The 23,577-nt window shown below is 47.8% G+C and overlaps 1 protein-coding gene across 1 annotated transcript in view; it reads right to left on the reverse strand.

Moving 5' to 3' along the window:
- CLSTN2 (calsyntenin 2) overlaps positions 1 to 23,577 on the reverse strand; it is a 660,240-nt gene that overhangs the window by 108,656 nt on the left and 528,007 nt on the right. The window contains exon 6 of the mRNA XM_061194598.1: positions 3,960 to 4,145. Coding sequence (XP_061050581.1) covers positions 3,960 to 4,145 — 186 coding nt within the window. The remainder of the gene's footprint in view (positions 1 to 3,959; positions 4,146 to 23,577) is intronic.

The raw sequence follows: 23,577 nt of genomic DNA on the forward strand, positions 1-23,577 counted from the left end.
TGAGATGGGAGATCCCTTCATCTTGAATCTCTGAACCCAGAGGAAGTGATAAGCAGCTTGCCCAACTTCCCCAAGAGGCCTGGCTTCATGTAAGCCAGTGGCAATGGGGGACCACGTTAGGCTAAGTTTGGTCCTACAAGCTGAAGGGGACACAGGTGCAGGGCCCTGTATCGTTTTTGTTTCAAGGTGGAATGGAAGTGTTTCAGTGCACAAACTGCAGGCAGCAATATGCCTGACGTCCAGTGTTCCCCTGGAAACAAAGAGGCTATTTCTGGTGCTACTGCACCTGTCCGGTGTTCCCCGACAGCAGCTTTGCCCAGCTGTTGTCCGACGGCCCCTTACGCAGGATCCCATCATTGCTCGTTGTGGAGCGACGTTGCAGGAGGAGGAAGCAGGTGGGCAGTGACTGGACCTCCACAAGGCGCCTCTGGGGAGACACCCTTGTCTGGGTCACCGCACAACAACACATGTCACAGAAGCAACGCCAGAACTCAAAGATGCCAGGAAGCGCCCCAGGACTGTCCCTGGTGAGCACAGAGGGCAGGCGAATATTGACTTAAAGGAAGCGTTTGGGATGGCAAAGGAGAGAGAGATTCTAGCGGGAAGAAAACATGAACAAAGGCCTAGGGATGGGAATGAGCTGGGAACGGGGACAGATGGGGTAGCCTGGCCAAGAAGAGGCAGGACACCAGGAAGAAATGGGCTCTAAGGATGGATCAGCAGGATGGAGGTGGGTCCTCGGGAGGGTGGAGAGTCAGGCTAGGGCTAGGCATCCACACCTGGATGTTCCACAGGTCCAGTCATCGTTGTCCCCTAAATCTGTCCTTGCCCCGAATTTGGTGACCACTGGTTGGTGGCACTCTCATCCAGTTAGATGCTCACATTAGAATCTTCTAAGATTCCTTCTTTTTCACTGCTAACAGCTAAACAGTGATTGACTCTTGCTGATTTTGCCTCCTAAATCTGTCTTAAATTCATCCCTACCGCCACTCTCCCGGTTCAGAAATCATTCTCTCTTGCTTAGACTATGACGATAACATCTTAATTGGTCTCCCTGTTTCCATCCAAAGTCAATAAAGATTTGTAGAATAAAAAATGTATGAACACTTGGGGCTTAAAGTGTCATGGTGGCTCCCTGGCTGGGAAACCCCGCCAGCAACTTGTTGACCGTCCACTGAAAACACAGAGAAGCTTGTCTCCAGAACCTAAGGTGCCCCACGGGAGTCAGGAATTACAACCCAGGCTCTGCTTTAGAAGCGATCCGGCCTGCCTTTCCCTCACGGTTTGGAGAGCACATGGGGCCTGAGGAAGCAGACCCCAGCGCAGATGGGCATCTGTCTCACTCATTTGCCCCTGCCCTCCCTTCCTGAACTCTCCCTCCGCGGATTCAAGAGTCAGACTCTTAATCTGGAGGCAGGAGTGGCCCTGCCGGTCAGGCTCACTCAGGGTTCCCAGAAGTGCGATGGGAGGGTGGCACTGCCGGGAAGGTCACCAGAAATACACGCAGACTTCTCTTAACAAATGGTCGCTCCCAGCACCAGATAAGCTCGCATCTCAGGGGAAAGTGCTTTCCTGACTGAATTAACCTGCCTTCCTGCCAGGTGAGGCTGGCAGCCCAGAAGCAATGAGCTATGTTAACAACCAGATGCAATCTGGCTCTAAAGATTCTTCGCTCAGAAAATCCTTCTCACTTTCCCTATCTCCTGGTCTCCCCCTCGCAACATTCAGAATCAAATCACCAGTGTGTGCCCTTGGGCCCATCTGATCTTTAACAAGCTGATTCCATCATCTCCTTCTAACCTGGAGGAGTTTAGGAAACAACCGTCACCCGCGGTGGCATGGGGTTGAGTTGACTTATAATTCAGGTGCGCGGGGAGCGAAATGGGATATTCATTCAAAGTAAGATGTCAGCGGAGCTGGCTTCTCCGCTCCTGGACTGAAGGAGAGCACCACAGGCAGCTTTCTCAATACTGCGGGCCCCTGATAGCCATTTTTACAAGAGGAGTTTGGAATATGGAGGTCGTGATGTTTTTCCCAATCTCCTGCATCATTCTGGAAAAACGTGCCTTCCCACATGCCTTCCTTGCCAGCCTGGTGACATGACAAATAGGACGCGATGATACCCGAGCAGGGTATATTTCACATTCAGTTCTCAAATTGTCACTTGGTCCTTTGGGCAAGAGCTGTGTGCGTGAAGGTGGGTGTGTGTGGGCCCGCGTGCACGTATGTGCATGTGTGTGCGTATTTGTGTATGCATGTGTGTACCTGTGTGTGCATGTGTGTGCACTGTGTGTGCATGAGTGTGTGTGTGTGTGTCAATGTTGAGAGAGAAAAACTGCCCCGAAGAGAGTAGTCGAGGGGTCCCCAGGAGGGGATGCAGGCTACGCTGTGTGTTCGGGAGCCTCCTTTTCCTTGGTGGGGATGGAGTTACCCCCAAGTGTAGGCCCTGTCTAAGAGGAAGCTCTTTCCTAAGCTGCCCACAGCCCAGCTGGAGAGTCAGCGTGAGGGCCTGAATATTCTTGGAGAGAACAGGAAAGAAATGAAATATACGTGGTGGGGATGAAGGAGGCCCATCAACCTGTGCACGGTGTGGTTTACCAAGCACATGGCACCATTCCCACCGTACTGAGTGTCTTATTCCACAGCTGACTTGAGAGGTTTACGTTCCAGCTCCAGAGGCCTGACCCGGAGTCACAGATCCTGAGCCAAAGAGCCCTTCATTCCCATAGACCTACCGTCAAAGTCTGGCTCTGTCACTTTCTATCTGCGTGACCTTGAACAAGTCAGTTTTCCTCTCTGGGCCTCAAATTGTCCATCTTTAAAACTGGGTGAATAAGACCCTCCTCAGTGTAGTGGGGAGATTAGGGTAGGGCATGTGAAGATTCTAGGAGGGTGCACATAGCAGGTGCTCAGTAAACTAAGCTTCCTTGTATAGAACCTCCACCAGCCTGGCTCCTAGTTCTGGCCTGTTCCTTTCTTGGGGCGCCATCTTTCAGCCCGTGGACAGCAAGCCCTCTGTCCCCCACACTTGGACTTTCCACCTCCCACCTCCACTCTCACCCTAGCTCTTCTTCTCCGACGTGGGCAGCCAGGCCCGGCTTCACCGGCACGTGACCTGAGCAACCACACGAGGCCCCCAGCTTGGTTTAATGCTTTGCTGTTGCTGCCTTAAAATTCTTAATAATTTTGGAAAAGGGTCCTGCACTTTCATTTGCACTAAGCCCTCAAGTTTCATAGCTGGTCCTGGGGGAGGTAGACCCAGCTCTCCCCAAGTGGCTGACACCACCCTTCACACTGGCCCCTGGGCAGGCACCTCTCTGTAAACTAACACAGTGGAAGGGAGCCCTGTTCCTTCAGGCCCTGTGCTAGGTGCTCTTAAACACATGGTGTTGGGCTTCCCTGGTGGCGCAGTGGTTAAGAATCCACCTGCCAATGCAGGGGACAAGGGTTTGAGCCCTGGTCCGGGAAGATCCCACATGCCGCGGAGCAACTAAGCCCATGCACCACAACTACTGAAGCCTGCGCGCCTAGAGTCCGTTCTCTGCAACAAGAGAAGTTACCACAATGAGAAGCCAGCGCGCTGCAACTAGAGAAAGCCCACGTGCAGCAATGAAGACCCAACGCGGCCAAAAATAAATAAATAAATAAATAAATTAATTTAAAAAAAACAACCCATGAGGTCATGAATCCCTATTTTACTGATGAAGAATAGAGGTTTTGTCACATCACTTGCCCACAGCCATACAGTTGGTACATGGTGGGATCTGATCAGGTGTGTCTGATGCCAAAAGCTGTGCCTTCTGACCCTTTAACCATGATAAGTAAACAATATCTATCCAGAGGTTACATATACCAATGAAGTGGGGAGGGATGATTCTTTCATAATATAATAAGATATGCTTTGTATATATTGTCTAAAAAAAGTAATTAAAAAATAATCTCAACAGGGAAAAACCTACCACATAATTTCTGAAGGGATTTCTCAGAGTAGGTCTCACGGTCACAGCCCTTCCCGATGTAGTTGGTCTGCAGCTCTGTGGTGATCTGGATGGAGGACACAGCCCCGTCACACGTCTCCAGCTGGATGCTGGGGAACAGGGGCACACTCCCTGAGCCAGGCTGGTATTCAATCCTCTTGGTCCAATCTGAGCAAACAAGGAAAGGATGACAGTAAGTCAGGTACAGACAGTTCCGCTATAACACATGTTTTGAAAACGTGAATTTGTTCCAACACAATTGATATATTAGGAAACAATTTGAGGATAATGGGAATTTCACATTTGCTTATGCAAGATTTCTTGCACGAGAAATATTAGGTGAATGCAGAAACCTGCACCCAGCTGAGCCGAGCCGAGCCATGTAGGAATGTACAAAACAGGCGCAGGCACAGACCTCAAACATCTACCAGCTACTCCCCTCACCATGTGTGCAGAGCCACACCCGCCTGCACCACTGTTACAACTTTCCATTCCCATCAGAAAACCCTCTTCACAGTAACGTACCAGCTGCAACCTTTCCTGTGTCCATTTCCACAAGCAAACCTCAGGTCTCTTCAAGTACTGCTTATTTTAGTACTTATCTATTTCTTAACCATTTAACCTGTGTAAAAGTAAAACCGTGCTAATGTTTTCTCTCTCTCTCTTTTTTATGTGTCACTGATGATATTTTCAAGTGTCAAGCCCCTCGCCCCATTTTCCCCGTTTTTCCCAGCAAGGTGAGTTTTAGGAACGTATACCTCTGGTCACAAAATAAAGGCGAGCAAGGTAATTCAGGATTACATGAGGCCACGAGGTGAGGTGCAAGGAGTCTTTCTCAAACATTCAGCACTGTGACCCACTTAAGTAGGGCTGATGGTCTTATCCCTGCTTTTTAGTGGATAAATAACTTGGAGACAATAAAACGCTGGAGAGGAACGAAATCACGATCAAAATGGTACCACACAAAACAGAGCAATCAACAAAAATACACACCAAGCATGAGTGTACACAAGAATTGATTGAAACAGCAATAGCAGCCACTGAAAGTCAGAGGCGAGTCAAGGCCACGCTCATGGTGACTGGCAACAGCGTTTGCTGATAGCGACACCTGCCTGAGAGGTCTGTGCCAGCCGGAGCCAGACTTGTGGGTAGAAGTCTGAATCATCAAGGAACATGAGTTGTGGATACTATTAGTTTGTGAATCTCAAACATTTGTCACATTGCTAGATGGTATCCTTTTGCTAAGGTAGAAATGAAAATCTATGGACTGCCTGCCCTCACCCTTGAGAAACTCAGAGAGTCCTGAATTTAGGGTCATTCATCAGCCACCAAGGGGCTCCCCACAAACACCTCATGGGCCACCTTGAGGAAACCAGGAAACCAGTGGAGTGGAAGGGCTGGGCTTAGGGACGCCAGATGGCTTTGTTCAGTAAGAAAGCATTTATTTGTTTGGGGTTCTTATGTACCTGGCTCTGCTTGTAGCATCACGGATACAGCAGTGAAGGAGTCAGGAAGGGTCCCTGCCTTGTGGAGCTGGGAGAGAGAGGCAGATAATGAATATGTCTGTGCTGTCCTGTCAGGGAGGGTAAGTGCTATGAAAGGAAAAATGGTGACTCTTTAGATGGAGAGAGTTCCTGTCTGAGCTGAGACATGAATGTCAAGGATGAATGCCCATGGGAAGCCTCAGAGAAGTTCATTTGAAGTGGATGCCGCAATGATCTTGGCTTGACTCAATCAGGTCAGGAATTTCTTGGGCAGGTGAGTGAAGGTCTCCTAGCCTCAGGCACCTCATCAGTGAAGTAGGGACCACACTGGGGGGGTGAGGACCAGACTCAACAATGCGGGCCTGACATGCAGTAGGGCCCCAATCCATGTTATTCCTTCCCCAGCGAGCAAAGGAGATGTGCATCTCCCCTGCATTGCAACCCTGCCACATTCCAGCTAACCAGGTAATTTGGGTTTACCTCTGAACCCCTGCATTAACCAGCCATACTTTAAGGGGTTTCTCTGAGCCATAAGCAAAGATTGCACACAATGTTGTGAGGTTCATCACCAGGGAACTTGCCAAGGGAGGATGTTTAAATGATAACGACTACAAGTAAAAGAGAATACACCCAATTACATGTTTTTACTCAGAGCTCCGCAGAGCTGTGTCCTCTCCTGGAGGATGAGATCATGAAGCTGCTATAGCCCACGCTCTAGAGGTCAATCTAAAGGACCAATCACTGGTAGACAGGAGGGCTTTTTCTTAGGTATATCTAAAAGTCACAGTGCTGTAAGCTGCGGTCCGCACTTGACCAGTCTCGTCGTGTCCTAGGTACAAAATGTTTCATACTATTGAGCATTCAATCATGCCATTTCTTCTGCATGGAGTACCCTTTCCATTCTCTTCTGTCTGTCACCATCTCCATGTAACCTTTCAGGATTTCTCCAGTCTGGGTTGAAACCCTCCTCTGTGCTCTCACAGCATATTCAGCTTTAGACTACAACATTAGACTCCAAGCTGACGGTGACCCTGAATCCCCATCATGCTGCACAATGCCCAACACAGAGCACATGCTCACTAGACAGTGGTAGGAAGTGTGAATGGGTCCTGTAGGATATCATCTTGGAATTATCCATTCGTGTGCCTGCCTCTTCCTGTAACTAAGAACTCTTTAAAGGCAGGAATTGTGAGTTTATTTTTGATCCCTCCACACCTAGCTCTGAGCACAGGAAATATTTGCCAGGTGGGTCTGAGAAGCCTCAGAGACCTAACCTTGACTTCAGCCATGGCAGCCCTTCTTGAGCCACAGACAGAAGCCACAGCCTGTTTGTAGCTTCTCTGGTACTGCCTCCGTCTGCCCCTACCCTCAGTCCTGTAGAACCATCCATCCCAACAGCAGCCCATCACATGTTTGCTTCTCTTTGTCCTCAGCAAGGCAAGTGGTCCAGAACTGATAATGGAGGAATCTCTTCCCAATAATAAGACATGGTGTCAAGGAGGGGGCCTCTTTCCTTCCCTTCCTCACTCTTCTCTCCCTGGATCTTCCTTTTCTTTAGAGATACAGATTTTAAAATAATCAGGGAAATGGTTTTGTGCAGGGGGACCTTGGTATGGCCTTACATCAGCAGTTCTTGAGTGTCTCCTCCTGCTACTGGGTAAGATATCTTCCACAACACCTCCTTCCAGAAGCCTCTTCTGTTGGAGAAGCCCAAGACATCCTCAGTATCGATTCCCTTTATTCTGTGGGGACTGTGGGCATCTCTTTCTCATCTAGATATTTTAGTGTTTATCTCTGATGAGAAATTCCACATCGAGTCCTTTTTGAAGGAGTGTAAATAAAGAAGCAAATAAATAACGAAGGAAAAGTCAGTGAAGGCACAGTCCTAGCAAAGTTTTCATTCCTTTTGCCACCCCTGGTTAGAGGGGACAAGTCCCTCTCTGGAGAGAAATCAGGCACAGAAGAGCTTTAGGATCATCACACCTGCCAGTTGCTTTGGTCACCTCATGAGGCTTGTTTTTGAGGGTTTATGAAGAGCAGGCAAAATTGCAACCATATAGTAAAAGAAATCAATGAAGCTTTCTAAGTGTAGTGTCCTGGAGACAGTGGGAAGCTCACACAAACATCTTTCATTTTCCAAGAAGGAGTTGGGGTGGGGATTAAGAGAGCAAAATGCAAGTCATCAAATTCAGCCTTTGTCACATGAAATATCTATTCATCTTCATTTTCCAGAGGGAAGGATGGCAGGATGGCTAAAAGTATGACCTCTAAATTCAGGGTGCCTCTGTTCAAATTCCAGGCCTCCCACTTCCTGTGTGAACTCTGGGCAAACTACTTACCCACCTTGAGTCTCAATAAAAGTCACACCTACCACCCAGGATCTGGGGGAATTAAATGCAGTCTTTTCAGCCTCAAACACAAGGGACATATTTAACAGTTATTATTGTTAAATGATCATTTATGCAATAACATTTATTGCAGGAAATAAGAAGACATACAATTATTAGCACCTACAAGGTGCTAAGGGCTTTTAGGTCTCTTCTTTCATTTAATCCTTCCAGCAACCCAGTGAGTGAGTGCTACTATCTTTTTTTTTTTTTTAATAAATTTATTTATTTATTAATTTATTAACTTTTTGGCTGCGTTGGGTCTTCATTGCTGTGCACGGGTTTTCTCTAGTTGCGGCGAGCGGGGGTTACTCTTTGTTGCGGCGCGCAGGCTTCTCATTGCGGTGGCTTCTCTTGTTGCAGAGTACGGTCTCTAGGTGTGCGGGCTTCAGTAGTTGTGGCACACGGGCTTAGAGGCTCCGGGGCATATGGGATCTTCCCGGACCAGGGTTCGAACCCGTGTCTCCTGCATTGGCAGGTGGATTCTTAACCACTGTGCCGCCAGGGAAGTCCGTGAGTGCTACTATCTTAATTGTGCAGATGGAAAACTGGCTAAGAGTTGGTGTGACTTGCCCACAGTCACAGGGTTCTTTTACAATAGCTCCTCCATGATTCTGAGGATTTGCTGGAACTGAGAAACGTGAGTTTTACAGATTCATTTTTGTTTTTTTGTTTTTCAAGATTTTAAATTTTATTTATTTATTTTTTCATCTGTGTTGGGCCTTTGTTGCTACGTGTGGGCTTTCTCTAGTTGTGGCGAGAAGGGGCTACTCTTTGTTGTGTTGTGCGGGCTTCTCCTTGTGGTGGCTTCTTTTGTTATGGAGCACAGGCTTCAGCAGTTGTGGCATGCAGGCTCAGTAGTTGTGGCGCATGGGCTTATTTGCTCCGCGGCATGTGGGATCTTCCCGGACCAAGACTCAAACCCATGTCCCCCACATTGGCAGGCGGATTCTTATCCCCTGTGCCACCAGGGAAGTCCCCAGATTCATTTTTGAACCTTCAATTTGCACTGATATATCAAAAAAAGATGATAATCTCTGATGTTGGTAAAGGGTCAAGGAGTGTTGTCAGTTTTATCACTGCTTGACCTTGGGTGAGGGGTTGCTTTGACACTGAAGACTGGAGAGATCTAGGCTTGAATCTCATCTCCTCTGAATGCGGGTCATGTGACTTTGGCAAAGCAGTTGTCATCTCTGGGCCTCTGTGGCCTCATCTGTAGATTCGGGATAGTTACACCTCCTCGTGGGCTCGTTGTGAGAGTTGAAGGCTAAGGGCCCAACACAGCAACCTTCCTGCTGAAGCCTCATGGTAGAAACATCCCACTCCTTGGTTCACAAGCTTCCTAAACTTCTCTGAGCTGTCCTGCTTGGAAACAAAATCTTTTCAATTTATAAAGGACCTAGAGATTAGTTAATGAATTGTGGTTCCACTGTTTTCTCAAATGAAGAGAAAGGAAGTAGACCACCTGTTGTTTTAATAATCAAGCTCGATGACATCTGAAAAGGTTAGCACTGGAATGCCTTCAGGAACTAAATTCCTTCTCGGTGGATTAAGGATTTAGAAACAGGATGATTGCATTATAACTCCTGCTGAATTGGGGGAACATATATTTTCTCATCAGGAGAATATTAACCACTTGGAACTCTCTTATTAGAGGCCTGTGGGTGGAAAAAAGCTAATCTGAGACTTCTGGAAAGCGCAGGCTTTGAGGGCTCTTGTAATCCAAGACACTCAGGTCCATTGTTCCAATTCTGAACTCAGAAGTGACGCAGAAGGATGAAAGGGAGAGACACAGGTGCGTCCGAACATTCCTTTTTCCTTTATCGTGCATGTTCAAAGGGCCTCCAGTTCTTCCTGGTCTCACCTTCTAGCAGAGGAAGAAGCATCGGGTTTTCTAGGAAATTGTTGGATTCATACAAGGTAAGTGGCTGGATGTGGGGATGCTGGGGAGTGGGAGGGATAGGAAAGGGGTTTTCCTTCCTGATCAGGGATTGTTCAGGCAGCTGACATTCTAACCAGTCTCTGCAGGCATCAACCACCTAGCATCTTTCAAGACTTTCTCCTAGAAATAAGTGACTTTGATTTGGCACCAAGGGACTTCTTTTCCTACAGGGAAAAGCTAGGGAGGTACCTATGCTTAATAGGGAGCATCTTTATCTCCACTGGCCATCCAGTGCCTCTGAGTTGGGGGTGAGTAAAGAGGTAGAGATGGGCTGGAAAGGTAAGTGGAGATCAGATGACAGATGCTGGCTAAGAGGTTTGGGTTTCATCTTAGGGCCAGTGAAGAGCCATAAATGGGTGTTTAGTGAGGGCAAGAAGAATCTAGACTGTGCTTTGAAAAGGTCACTCGGCAGCTGGCTTAAGGCTGGTGCTCATTTTCAGAACACTAGAACATTCCTGATTGCCACCTCTCAATCAACCCACACAGAGAATCACCTCTGACAGTGTCACACGATGTGGAATTAACTTCAGTTCAATTTAACTAAATTCAAGAGTGTTAACTCTGCAGCTGGACAGACTCAGGTCTGAACCATGACTCTGCCACTTCTTGGCTGTGTGGCCTTAGGTAAATCAGTGAACCTCCCTGAGCTTCATTTTCTCATCTGTGGAATGATAACAACACAAATCTACCTTGCAGAGTTGCTCTGGGAATTGGAGAAAAAGTATGCAAAGCACCAGGAACAGAGAGCTACTGCCACCACTACTATCATCAGTCTTGTATCATTCTTATCTTTATTCTAGATGACATGTATTTACTGAGCACCTACTATGTGCCAGGCAGAGCCCCAGGCATGAGAGGCAGAGAAGTGTGACTCATAATCCTTAACTGGATGGTGCTTATGGTCAGGGCAGTGGCAGCCACATGGCCAGCTTTAAGGCAGACAGAGGGACAGAGGGACAGAGGGACAAAAAGCAGGTCCCAGAGAACAAAGGGGAAGAGATAAGTTATCCCGACTAGGGTGATCAAAGGGAGCTTCCTGGGGGAAGTAACCTGGGCTTTGTTTTAATATAGGTTGTATTATTATTTAAGTGTGATCAGGCCAACAGATCAGGATATTATTGCCATTGATAAGAGAATTTGTTATACTCACAAGTCCCAAAGAGAGGGGGCCCACACCACTGGGGGCACATGGAGAAGCACAGGGTCAGTCAGGAGGCAGAGGGAGAGGGGAAAACCATGGGCAAGAGCCTGTACTGTGGTTTGCATGGGAAGGAAGAGGCGAGGCAGGGTAAGCAGCCTTAGGATCACCTAGTTCGTATAATTTCAGCGGCCTCTGGGGTGTAGGGGCTGTCCCTAGATGTCTGGTACCTGGCCCTGGGGTGATTAGGGCAGGTGAATGTTGGCTGGAGTGTGAGAGCCTGATAAAAGAGGTGGATGGGGATGTGGGTTCTGGGTTGGTTGGTTAGTGTTTGAAAAGCAAAAGGGTAAGTTGTTTGCTCTCTCTAGGAATTAGCTAATTGAGAGGGGCAGTCCCTCCAGGCTCAGCAAGGCCCCAGTTGTCAAAGCATCAGGATGCAGACAGTAGAAGGCGTGGTTAACACAGCACTGTAGAATGAGGGGCATTCGGGGGGGCAGAGAGAACTCTAGGGTGTCACCACCATGGCCTTGGGGCTGTACAATGCCAACGGGTGCTATTTAGATGGAAAACAACATGAATGGCGCCCCCCGATCATCAGCCTGGCAGGACTCAGAAAACGTAGACAAAATGTAAGGCCAGGGGTGGACCTCTAGGAGGCCTGGTGTGAGATGGGCCAGAAAGGAACTTTGGGGCCAGGTTACAAGGGACTTAAGTGCTGGGCCAGGGAGCGGGCCTTGTTGTAAATGGGAGTGACAAGGGCTGGCTTCTGAGACTCGCCTTCTCTCTCCTCTCCCCACAGGGCTCCTGGGGTGAATTCCTCAGTATCCCAGCCTGACTTTGGGTAGGGCCACAGTGACACTTAGACAACAGAGTATACAGATGAGGGGTGAGGAGTCAGATGCCTGCCTTCTCTGCTTACCAGCTAGTGCTCCTGGGGCAAGACACTCTCTACCTCAGTTTCCTCATCTGTAAAATGGGGAAAAATTACAACTACATTTCAGGGAGCTGGTGTGAAGATTAGATAAGGCCATACATGTGTTAGAGCCAGGACTTGTGCCAGGCCTGCATGACTCCAAAACCCAACCCCAAAAAGGATCCCTTGCTTTTCTGAGTTCATTTTCGTTTAACATTTCCTTTTCTGCTGTTGTGGGTTTATAACCGTGAGATGGGACATTCAGCCAGAAGGAGGCAGGAGGTGGTGAGGAGTCCAGTCCAGGCTCCAAGACCAGCTTCATGCGCAGAAGGGCCCCATACTTGGTGCAACATTCTGCTGTCGCTTTCTTGAAGATCTTGGTAATTTTAAAGCAAAAGGCTTTTCATTCTCATTTTGAACTGGGACCCACGAATTACATAGCTGTCTTTCCAGCTGAATAACCTTGGGCGTGTTCCTTAATGGTTCTGAGCCTCAGTTTCTTCATCTGTAGAATGGGAATATTAATTACCCCAAAGGGAAGAGCCCAGGCTTTGGGGTTAGACCCAGGTGTGAGTCCCAGCTCTGCCACGTGGTACCACGGACAGGGGGCCCAGTCAGTTCCTTCCCTGCCTGAGTTTACTCATGCAAACACTGCTGATGTTATCACCTATTTCAGAGCTGCTGATTGGGTTTATATCAGATAACAAACGCAAACCACTTACCCTGGGCCCAACACATAAGAGGCACATCTATTTTTGAGTATTAAATTATATGACTTTCCCTTCCCCAATTAAAAACAATTACATGCAGGCACAATTTAAAAAGAAAGAAAACACAAACTCTCTGAACTCAATTACAAATATAAGGAATCCTCGCCCTTCCTTTATTACTAACCCCTTGGCATTTACTATACTTAATCATCACAAGAAGATTTTATTACCTTTTAGTTCTTACTAAACAGGGAGATCTTAATTAACTACAAAGGAGAAGAAGGGAGAGAAAAAATACCCACGGTTCAGATCAGGGAGTACAACTCAGGTCAGCCCTCTGCCTGGTGATCAGTCCCTGGCCCCTCTGTGGCTGGTCCTTCTCTTCCTCCTGAGAATTATTTACTCTTTGTTTATCACCCATTCATGCTCTGGAGCATAACTTGTACATCACTGTGCAGGGCCTGGCACATAATAGGTGCTCAATAAATATCTATGAAATGAGTGAGTGATTAGATGTATGAAAATCTACACACACACACACACACACACACACACACACACACTCTCCAATTTCGTCAAAGGCGAAGAAGGCAGTCATCTGGAATTCAGAGATTCTGGACTGCCATGCATTAAAATGAGAAGGATCCAAGACGTGGCGTGTGTGTGTGTGTGTGTGTGTACACACATATGTACACACCTCTGTCTGAGTTTGAGTGTCTGTGGACAAGTGTGTATGATGATGAAATTACACTTACATATGACTCCAATTTTGGAAAACTTCATGTATTTGCAATTTTTCTAATCCCCTGAGATGTCTTAATAAATGTCAAATGAAACAACTAGTAATTTGTCCTCAAATTTTGTCCTGCCTGTGAAGTTCTCTCTAGTTTCCTGATGACAGAGGGAGTCTAATTCTGTCCCAAATCATCACCATGATTATCGACTCCTTGGCCTGATAAAACCCTCACATCGTCACCTGGGTGATTTCAGAGTCAAGCATGTAGGTGGACAATTTCAGGCCTTATTCTGGGAGCACCTGGGAAACTGCAGACAGTTTCCTGCCGAACAGCTTCTCAATGAAGCCCGAGGCTTCTATCGTACCCTCTTCCTTGGCCTGTCATTATCAACCAGGAGAACCAGTGCTGCGAAGTAAGGACCATGTAAAGATGGCTTGTGATCAGACCAAATTGGAAACATAATCCAAGTCTAAATCATTTCTGATTTTGTGGAGGGCAAGGGCAAGGGCAAGGACAGATTCTGGGGCAATGCTACTCACTGTGGTCTATAGACCGGTGTGGCCTTGGAATTGCTTGTTATAATTCTGCCATAGAAATCCAGGTTAGCATTTAGAAATTTTATAGCAATTTGACAGAGTAATTTTACATTTGTTGAATCTAATTATACTTTAAAAATTGGCTTATATTTTGAATGCCTTTGCTATTTATTTCATTTTTCTAGAAATCTGTCTCTATTATATTTTTGCAAAATCATGCTCTATGATGATTGGGAAAAAAAAACTGGTCCTTCACCATAGATGATTTGAGAAGTGCAATAGGGAAGAACAAATCTGTTTCTTTTACTTTAACCTTTGTATTCTATTGTTTTTGCTTCCAGTTAAGAATGTTGCCGATAGCCTGAAATATACAGGATAGGCCATTCTCAAGGCTCTGACTTTTAAGGGTATAACAAACACTTTCCCATTTGCATGGAGATAAAAAGTTGCAGAACAGAGAATAGCATTTCTCTTGTTGGAGGTTTACCGGAACATCTTGACCTGACCTGCCTGGACAGCTGCAAGAACAAAGGATTCCAGCACCAAGAAGTTTGCAACAACTAACCATGCCCCCCTCACCATGCCCTTAAAAGTGCTTTGCTGAAACGCTTGGAGGATTTCAGGGGTTTTTGGGGCACGAGCCACCTGTCTCCTTGCATGGCCCTGCCATAAACCTTTCTCTGCTCCAAACTCTGACGTTTCATTTTGTTTGGCCTCACTGTGTTTCAGGCATTTGTGGCCTATCAGACATATAGTGTACATATGCTTTAATGATTAAAGAAGAGGGCACATCGACCAGAAGTAAACAATGTTCATGTTAAAAGTAAAGATTAAATGCCCCTCTTCTTGGGAGGCCAATGCTGATACTCCTTTGATGATAAGACTCCCATCCCAGGTGCCAAGGCCATACTGACTCGCTGCGTATGTGCTGATCTGTTCTTTTTTTGGAAAACCTGAAGAAGTATAACCCTGACTTGTTTAATATTCTTTGGTCTGGCAAGATATAAAACTGTGCTGAAAACGCTGCTTCTCCAGAGCAGTTTCTCAGAGTCATCTGGGAAGATGGCTTCCGGGTTAGTCTTCAGTCTGGCTCAAATAAAACTCTTTTCTATTCTTCTTATTGATTGTTTATTGACTATTTTCGTTGACACCCTCCTCCGGTGGAAGGAGTACACATCCCTGCCCTGGTGATTTTGGGCTTGGCGATGTGACTGGCTTTGCCCACTAGCCTAAACTATTCATTTATTTCTGTGATTGTTTTCCATCTGAAACTCTCACCCCCTACCCCATTCCCATCTACCATCACAAGTTCCACAAGAGCAGGGACTGTGTCTCTTTTGGTTAGATTTTCAATCTCCAGTGCTTGATGCAGTTCCTGGAACATGGCAGGTTCTCAATAAATATCTGAAGAATGAATGACAAGGATGCTTCACGGAAGGTGTTCGTGCCCAGGTTCTGGGCTCCAGGGACAGACTTTCTTGCTGTTGCCTTCCTTCTGGATTCTCCGCTCATTCCAGTCTCTCTGAATTGAAGATACTGCTGCTGTTCTGCAAGGCTGGGTTTGGGGTCCAAATGCTGCGTGCTGCTTCTCCAGGTCCACTGGATCTGCACATAGCCCTTGGGTGAGTCCCACTCTGCCTCCACGTCTGGCACAGGCCCCCGGGACACTGCAACCCAGTCTGGTTGGCCCCTGGCTGTCCATGCGCTGTGAGGGGATCCATTCACTTCGGCATGCTTCTCTGATGCCCGTGTGAGCACCTTAGTTTTCCAACGAGCCTCTGAGCCTGCTGGCCCTCCCCTTTCACCCTGGCTCCACACTCTCTGGGGCTGTCAGGGCAACAGCCGATGCTGCCATCCAAGGGAACCGTATGGTGTTCAGAAAGCAGGGTCCCCACCTACAGCTTGGTTGCTGCTTTCTCCCCAACCTTTTCATCCCCAAAGATCCTCATCTCACAGGCTTCTCAGCTCCCAAACAGAAACACATCCAGCAGAATGGATGCTGGAAAGGTGCAGAAACCAGGCGATTTAAGAACAGCCATTCTGGAAAACAATTCTCCCAAGGGGGAAATCATTAACTCAACCAATCAGGGTACTTTCTCTTGGATTTATAGAAACTCTTCTCTCTTATGTCCAATAAACATGAGCATTTTCCAGGCAATTTTCTTATCTTGGGACAAATGCATTATTGGTGCAAGATGGAATAGCTATTCTTCAAGAATCTTTACGTTTATAGCCCTGAAAAGCATTTACAATGCTAGAGTATGGGTTTTCATGCACACACTTTCAGTCTTTTTGTAAAGATGGCTTATGTAAACTTTTCATACTCCAGTCATGTAACCCTCTTTAATCAATAGATCTGTTGCACACGGCTGCAGAATTTATTTATTTTTTTAAATAAAAGGACCACGACTCCAGGTGATATTAGAGGACTGCAAGACTTTTCATTTCACTGAGTGACTTTCTAAAATTAGAACCAAATTATCATCTCTTCAGAAAATATGGCACAAATCTGCAGAGTCCATGAAATACACTGGCAACCTGAGAGTCCAAGTGCACAGGGGTAGAGGGAGGTGTCCCTCACATGGCCGGGGGCAGCGGAAGTCATCGCAGATGATTAGGAAGATGCTCGGCCAAACTTATCTCAGGCCTCAAAATGCCCAAACACTTTGCTCCAGGTAATACACGCCTGAGAAAGTAATCCAAAATGCAGACAAAGACTTGCACAGATATTCACTGATACACAGAAAAGTGGAACCAAGCTAAAGCTGGACAATCACACTGCCCCAGCTGACTGCAAGGACCCTGTCAAGCATGTTTGACCTTCTTGGAGAGAATGTCACGCAGCCGCTGAGAGCGTGGTGAGGTTTCATGACGTGGGACAATACATGTGGCACAAAGTTAAGTGGAAAAAAACCAAAGTTCAAATAACTATGTATGAAGGGAGAAAGGTATACTGTAATACTGATAACACTGCATTCACTGGATCATGGGGAATTTTTATTATACTTATTTTTCTTTAAAAAATTATTTTCAAATGAGCATGAAACACTCTATAATTTAAAATATGTTTACATTAAAAAGTTACGGTGGCTCAGTTGCTACTTATTACATAGAACTGGCAAATGTTGCCTGAAAACCATCCTTCTCCCTTGCGCACCTGGGCCGACAGACAACCTGCCTCTTCTCTTTGCCACAAAGGGCTCATGTTGGCATGTCTGAGTGCCGCCCACATACTGGGAACGGGTTGCTTTGCCTTGCATTCAGTAATGAGGGGTGTTATAAATCCATGGAGCTGAGAGCCTGAAGAGCAAAAGCCTTGGAGGCTGGGAGGGGGTGACATGCTGTCACTATTTACTTCTGGGCCTGGAGCCTGGAGGAAGGTGGGCGAGTCTGCCCAAGGGAGGGTGTCATTTGCCAAACCTCCGCGGGTGGACAGGCCCCAGCTCCTCACTGGCGGGTGCTGCCTGTGTGCCGCCATCACCCAGGGATGCAGAGTCTCGGGCCAGAGACAGACACTGGTGTTGGGGGACGCAGAGGGGCTTCTGGTCTCCAGCTAATGTCTCATTGCTGAAACAAGGCAAAACAAACAACCCACTTGTCTTAAACTGGCTGAAAATGTGGTCATGTTTTACTCTAAATACTAACTTCCCCCAGCCAGGTTATCAGAAATTCATCATCCTCAGGGTGTACTAGTTTCTAGAGGTCCCAGACAGGTTCCCCACATTGGCCCATGATCTGATAGGGCAGCTCCAGGCCCCCCAGGCCCCCTGAGCGTCCACTTTGCCCTGGGCCCACGTGCCCATGCTTGCTGCTCCCATGGGGGGCCTTGCCCTGTCCTCCTGACTAGGGAAACCTGCCTCCCGGCTGAGGGTACCAACTGCGGATGCTCTGAAGGCACCCAGACCTCAGCAGCTGAGGTTGGCTGGGCTCCATGGAAAGGGAGGGAGGAGGGACCCTCCCTGCTGAGGCCCACCGTGCTCCTCTGGGCCAGGCGAACTCTGGCTGTTACGCCCACAGCCTTACAGGAGCTCTCTGGAAAGTTCTGTCTACTTCATTCACTGTCCGCATTGGAAATCTCACCACATCTGTCATGGAGACAAACAAGGAAACACACACTGGTTCATCCACCTCTGTAGAATTTTCTCCACACCCTTCCCTGCAACGCAAACTCTTGTGCCCCATCAGTTAAGGAGCAAGAGATGCTGAGCAGGACACAGGTGGAAACCGATCGCTAGAAGGTGCAGCATTTAAGCACCAAGCTCTCTGGGGGTTACTCCTCCCTGCCCCTTCCCAACACGGCCTCCATCCCCACCCCCTCAGGGCACCTGGTGAGTGGTACTGACTCCCGCAATGCAGCTTCAGTGTCATCTCATCTGGGAAGACTTTCCAAAGGCTCAGGCTCGCCTGTTCTCTGCTCTCCCAGCCCCTGGGTCCCCTGTCACTGCTCTGACTTCCCTGGATCAGAATCATCTATTCAGGATCAGGTCACCTGCTTGCCCATGCCCTACAGCTCCAGCTCACAGCCCCAGGACTCCCCGCCTGCCTGGCTCAGGGTAGGCCCTGGGGGGAAGTTCCCTGAGTTGAATGGAAGCTTTGAGAGCCTCTCTTTTGTGCTGGGACCATGGCCGTCTGCCTGTGTGGTTAGCGTGGGGTCAGTTCTCCAGGCCCCTGTCCTGGCATTTCCAGGGTCATGACACACTCCACAGTGTGAATCCAGGGCTGACTCACAGCTCTCCAGCCTGTTGCACCATCCACCAAGAGCCATGTGACGAGGATGCAGAGAGGAGGGGGCACTATTCTGCCCACTTTAGAGATGAGGACAAGTGTGGCAAAGAGAGGCAGGTGGCTTGCTGTGGTCACATGCATATCACAGAAACCAAGTGTCTGTTTGATGTGCTGATGACGATGTCAGTGTCTAAGCTAATGCCACTCAGTAACGTCTTGGCTGGGCCTCTTATATGTGTTATCAGTCTGCCTGGCATCCATCTGAGGAAGGAGGGCCATTTCACTGATGGGACAACTGAGCCTGAGATGTGAAATGCCATGCCTAAGATTACACCCCCAGCAAATGGCACCAACAGCCTGGCCTGACTCCTAAAACCACTTTAGAGGCCTCTTGTGGGTCTCATGGAGCTGCTCCTGTGTGCCGGGCACAGTTCTGCCTCAGGACCGCCCTCTGAGACAGGTCCTGTTATTAGTCTCATTTTGCAGATACCACATCCGAGGGCTCAGAGAGGTAAGTGACTTGCTCAATGTCCCTGAGCTAAAGCATGATGGAACCTGGATTTGAACCCAGATCTTTCTGGCTTTGGAGCCAGCCCTCCTAAAGCCACACCCTCTCCTGACTCCCCGCAGGGGGAAATTCAAGTGCCTGCAAATATTAAAAGAACTGTCAGTGGAAGAGGAAGTAGGCTGAAAGTGTGTGGCTCTGGGGAGACCCAGGTCCATGGAGAGACAGGGTGGAGTGTGCAGTTCTGAGTCAGAAGACCTATACACGCCGTGGTTTCACCTCTCAGCATTTGGGTGTCCTTGGGCAAGGCCATCCCCTTCTCAGAGTCCAAGGGGTCATCTAAGAAGGCTGAGAGATGCCCTCCTATCCTGAACAAAGGCAGGCACCAGCTACAGGCTCGTGTGGCAGGAGTGATATCTCTCCCCACTGCTACCCTGAAAGCCACTGTCCTCTCTCAAGGTGCCCTGCTGTCCAATGACACATCTTTATAGCACGAGAGAAGGGTTCTGACCGCAGGATTCTCTGCAAGACAGCTTTCCTCCAATGGTCTCCCAAGGGGACCAGTGTCCTCCTTTGCTCTGAGACACTGCAGCTGACTGGGCAGGAGCCCTGTGTGTGCAGGCGGGAGGGACTGGGGTTGCAGGCTGGTCCTGTATATTACCAGCTGGGTGGCAAGACTCTCAACCTCCAAGTCCTCATCTGCAAAATGGGAAAAGAACAGCTTTCAGGGTGTGGTGAAGCATGAGTACATGAGTACCTGCATCACCCTCGCACAGACCACGGCACACAGGAAGTGCTCCGGCAGCGGTGACAATTATTGTGGCTGAGTGTCGCTTGGGGTGAGTGCAGTCCACCCACGCCCCTCCCTCGCAGGGCTGAGGTTATGGACCCAGAAACCTTGGGGTCCATTTCCCCCCAGGCTCACACGGAGCCACGGGGAGCCAGGCTTGCGCGTGGGTGCATTTATCCAGCAGGTCTTTAAGTGCATTGAAACGCCGCCGAGTAAGTAAATCAGCATCCTTGTCAGAGCCATTTGTTGCACCTTAAGGATCTACTGTGTCAGTGCTGTCAAAACAGGTCATTATTCATGGAGGAGGAGAGCCCCACGAAGCCTCTCCCGGGGCACGGATGCTCAACTGGCAGATTGGAGCTAACTCAACGACCGTGGTCCTGGGGTCACGCCCACCAGAGTTAGTAGAATTCCAATTACTGGGTTTGGGGGCAAAATGTTCCATCGTGATTTAAAAAATTGAAATAAAGGGAACTAAAAAGAGCTGTTCTTCACTGAGCCCCACCATGTGTGGTTCTGAGGGCGGCGCTGTACCCGCAGACTTTCATCCCATCCTCATCAGAAGGCATTGTTGTCCCCTTCGCACTTGGGGAAGCTGAACCAGGCAGGAGTGACTTTCTCGAGGTTGCAGACCGCACTGGAGCTGAGCTGGGACTGACGCCTGGGTTCTCAGCCCCCGAGACTGTGCTCTTCCCTCCCCACCCCACTGTCTCCCTTCGGTCCCAGTCTTCAGCCCCAAAATCAAGGACATGATGCTCAAGCCACACAGACTTACCCAACTCTGTGGATTTCAGGGTGTGCGTATGTGTGTGTGCTCATTTGTATGATAGCATCTATTTTATCAGTTTTGATCATAACATTATTTGCATGGTGGTTTAAATTTTGCAAAGCATTTCCATAGATAGACCCTCTCGTGGTCTTCTTAACAATCTTACAAAATAAAAGCCAAGGTTTATGATTCTTAATTTATAGTTGAGGAAACCGAAGCTCAGCCAGGGTAGCGGTTTCAGCAAAGCCTGTGGATCAAGATGGAGCTAAATGCTGATGGAGCCCTTCTTATCCCCATCCAGCTCTGTCTTCTCTGGTTTGTTCCTGATTCCTGCAGCCCTGCGACCCCATCACCTTCCTGACTCCTGCATCCCTGCGCCCCCATCACCTCCTTGACTCCTGCAGCCCTGCACCCCCGTCACCTTCCTGACTCCTGCATCCTTGCGCCCCCATCACCTTCCCCAGTGTTGGGTTCAGGGCTACACTTGGGAAAGGTGGGTGGAGGAATCAGAGGAAGAATGTGGAAGGAATAAAGGGGGAGGAGAGGAGGGTGGAGAATGGGGAGACGGGGGGGCGGCGGGTAGAGAATTCTGATAAAGAAGAGAGTCAGGAGGACAGAAGGAGAATACACAGAGGGCACGTGGGACAAAGGAGCTGAGCCCCTGGGATGAACCTCAAATAAAGCCAGGTTCTGTCCTGATGAATGGAGGAGTAGATGGTGGGTAATTGTCATGCTCATGTCCTTTACGGGAGAAAGTGTCTTCCTGCTCTGGTGCGAAGAGCTGAGTTTGGGCCTGACGTCTTTGCATTTGAAGCTTAACACCCAGGTCTCAGGCTCAAGTGGGGTTTCTCTGGCTGGTGAGATCACCAGAGGCAACTTTAGGTTCAGACAAATAGTATGCAAGAGATGGACAACCTGCAAGCATGGGTTTATTTTCAAATGAGCTGTAATCTCAAGGGGACAGTGTGCTGGACCAGGCTCAATCAAGGAAATGTGAGTTGGGTGAGTCAGGGAGAGGGGAGAGAAAGAATATTGGGCACCTTTTAGATGGAACCTATATATTGTTTCATTGAACTCTAGCTGCCCTTTCAAGGTAAGTCTCATCACCATTTTGGAGATAAGGTGAGAGGTTAAACACGTTCCCTAAGGACACACCGGTTGTGTCTTTTCTGAACAGTTTTCTGAGATGCCCTTTTATAAAGCTGGTTACATGCCCCTTTGGAAATTCCTAACCTCCTTGTTCTATCCTCCTCCATCCTCCTCATACCCCAGTCCCTCTGGGACAGACTGACATGAATGTGAATTCCATCTCTGCCATTTACCAGCTGTGAGGTTTTGGGCAAGTCACTCAATCTCTCTTGGCCTAAGTTTTCCTCATCTGTAAAATGGGCTAGAATTGCTTATCTGTCCTCTGTGCAGTGAACCTTGCTTTGGACTTTTGTACTTCTTTGCCTCTGTCTAAATGTGTCCATTTATTGTTCCATTTTTTCCAGGCTGTCCTAGGTACTCCAATAAACAACTTCCCACTAAGGGGTGAATGGGCAATAATAGCTGGGTGCAAGTGTCAACAAACATTTTCTGGAATGGACCACAGTAAATATTCAGGCTTTGAGGGCCATCTGGTCCCCATGTAACTACTCATCTCTGCTGTTGTAGTGCAAAAGCTGCCATGAGATAATATGTAAATGAATGAGTGTAGTGTATGCCAAAAAACTTTATTTACGGGTACTAAAATTTGAGTTTCATGTAACTTTCATGTGCTGCAAAATATTATTCATCTTTTGATTTTTTTCAAGCATTTAAGATGTACAAACCATTTTGTGGCTCACGGTTTAACAAAAAAGGGTTGACTAGATTTGGCTTGTGGGCTATACTTTGCTGAACCCTGGCTTAATAGTGACATTTGGCATTTACAATTTAAGTGGGGATTATCCTGTTAAAGAAGAAAACCACAGGCCACAAATGGCATTGCTTGTGATAAGCCCATGACATCAAACCTAGATTTAATACCTGACCTAATTGCAGTTTCAACCTTCCCAAGAAATGTAATCTTAATCGGCCAGTCTGGAATTTTATTCTCAGCACCACCAAGGTAATCTGTCACGTGGTCCCTCTCTATCCCCCAAAGGAAGAAGAGGCAATCTGCATAAGAGACCCTTGCCCTTTCCCCCAAAGAAGGTGACCTGGTCTGAAGCAACTCTTTCTTTTTCTTTCTTTCTTTCTTTTTTTTTGCTAATAGCCTCCTTGCCCACGCTCCTTCTATAAAAACCCTCCATTTTGTACCACTCCTCGGAGCACCTATTTACTAGATGAGATGCTGCCTGATTCATGAATTATTGAATAAAGCCAATTAGATCTTCACATTTACTTGGTTGAATTCTGTTTTTTACCAGATTTGGTGGCAGGAGTGGGATTGAAGCAAACTTCCAATGGCATTTGGGGACAACAGGAAACACAGCCATGGTGCCCCATGAATACTTTTCAGTTCACAGTCCTTCTCACCATTTCCGAGGGAGATTGGCAAATTCCTCTCAGTTTGAGTTCCATTCATTTTGCTTTCAAGCTCCCAGTATAACTGGCTTCCTTTATAGGGCAGGTCAGCTTGAGCTGGTAAATGATTCTGCCTGCAGCCAATTGAGCTGACAGATGATTCTGCCTGGAGCCAAGCCCTTAGTCTTTCAGAATGCAATTTCCAGGTTTTTGAGTGGAAAACCCCAGCCATTGATTCTGTTCCCAGATTCCACACTGGGAACTGATGGAGGTTTAGTGTGCAATTCACCATTTGCTTGGAATCCTTCCCCAGATTCCATGTTGGGAACTGTTGGTGGCAGCTGCAGTTCTCCATTTTGTTTGGAATCAGTCCTCATTTCCTCAGTCCTTGGGGTTTGCTGGTTCAGTCCTTTCCCCAAGGTTCCATAGGAATTGTTGGTGGTGCATACAGGGCCTTCTTTTAGCCAGGACGCA

The sequence above is a fragment of the Eubalaena glacialis genome, chromosome 6 (genome assembly GCF_028564815.1).
Source record: "Eubalaena glacialis isolate mEubGla1 chromosome 6, mEubGla1.1.hap2.+ XY, whole genome shotgun sequence".
NCBI classification, from domain to species: Eukaryota; Metazoa; Chordata; class Mammalia; order Artiodactyla; family Balaenidae; genus Eubalaena; species Eubalaena glacialis.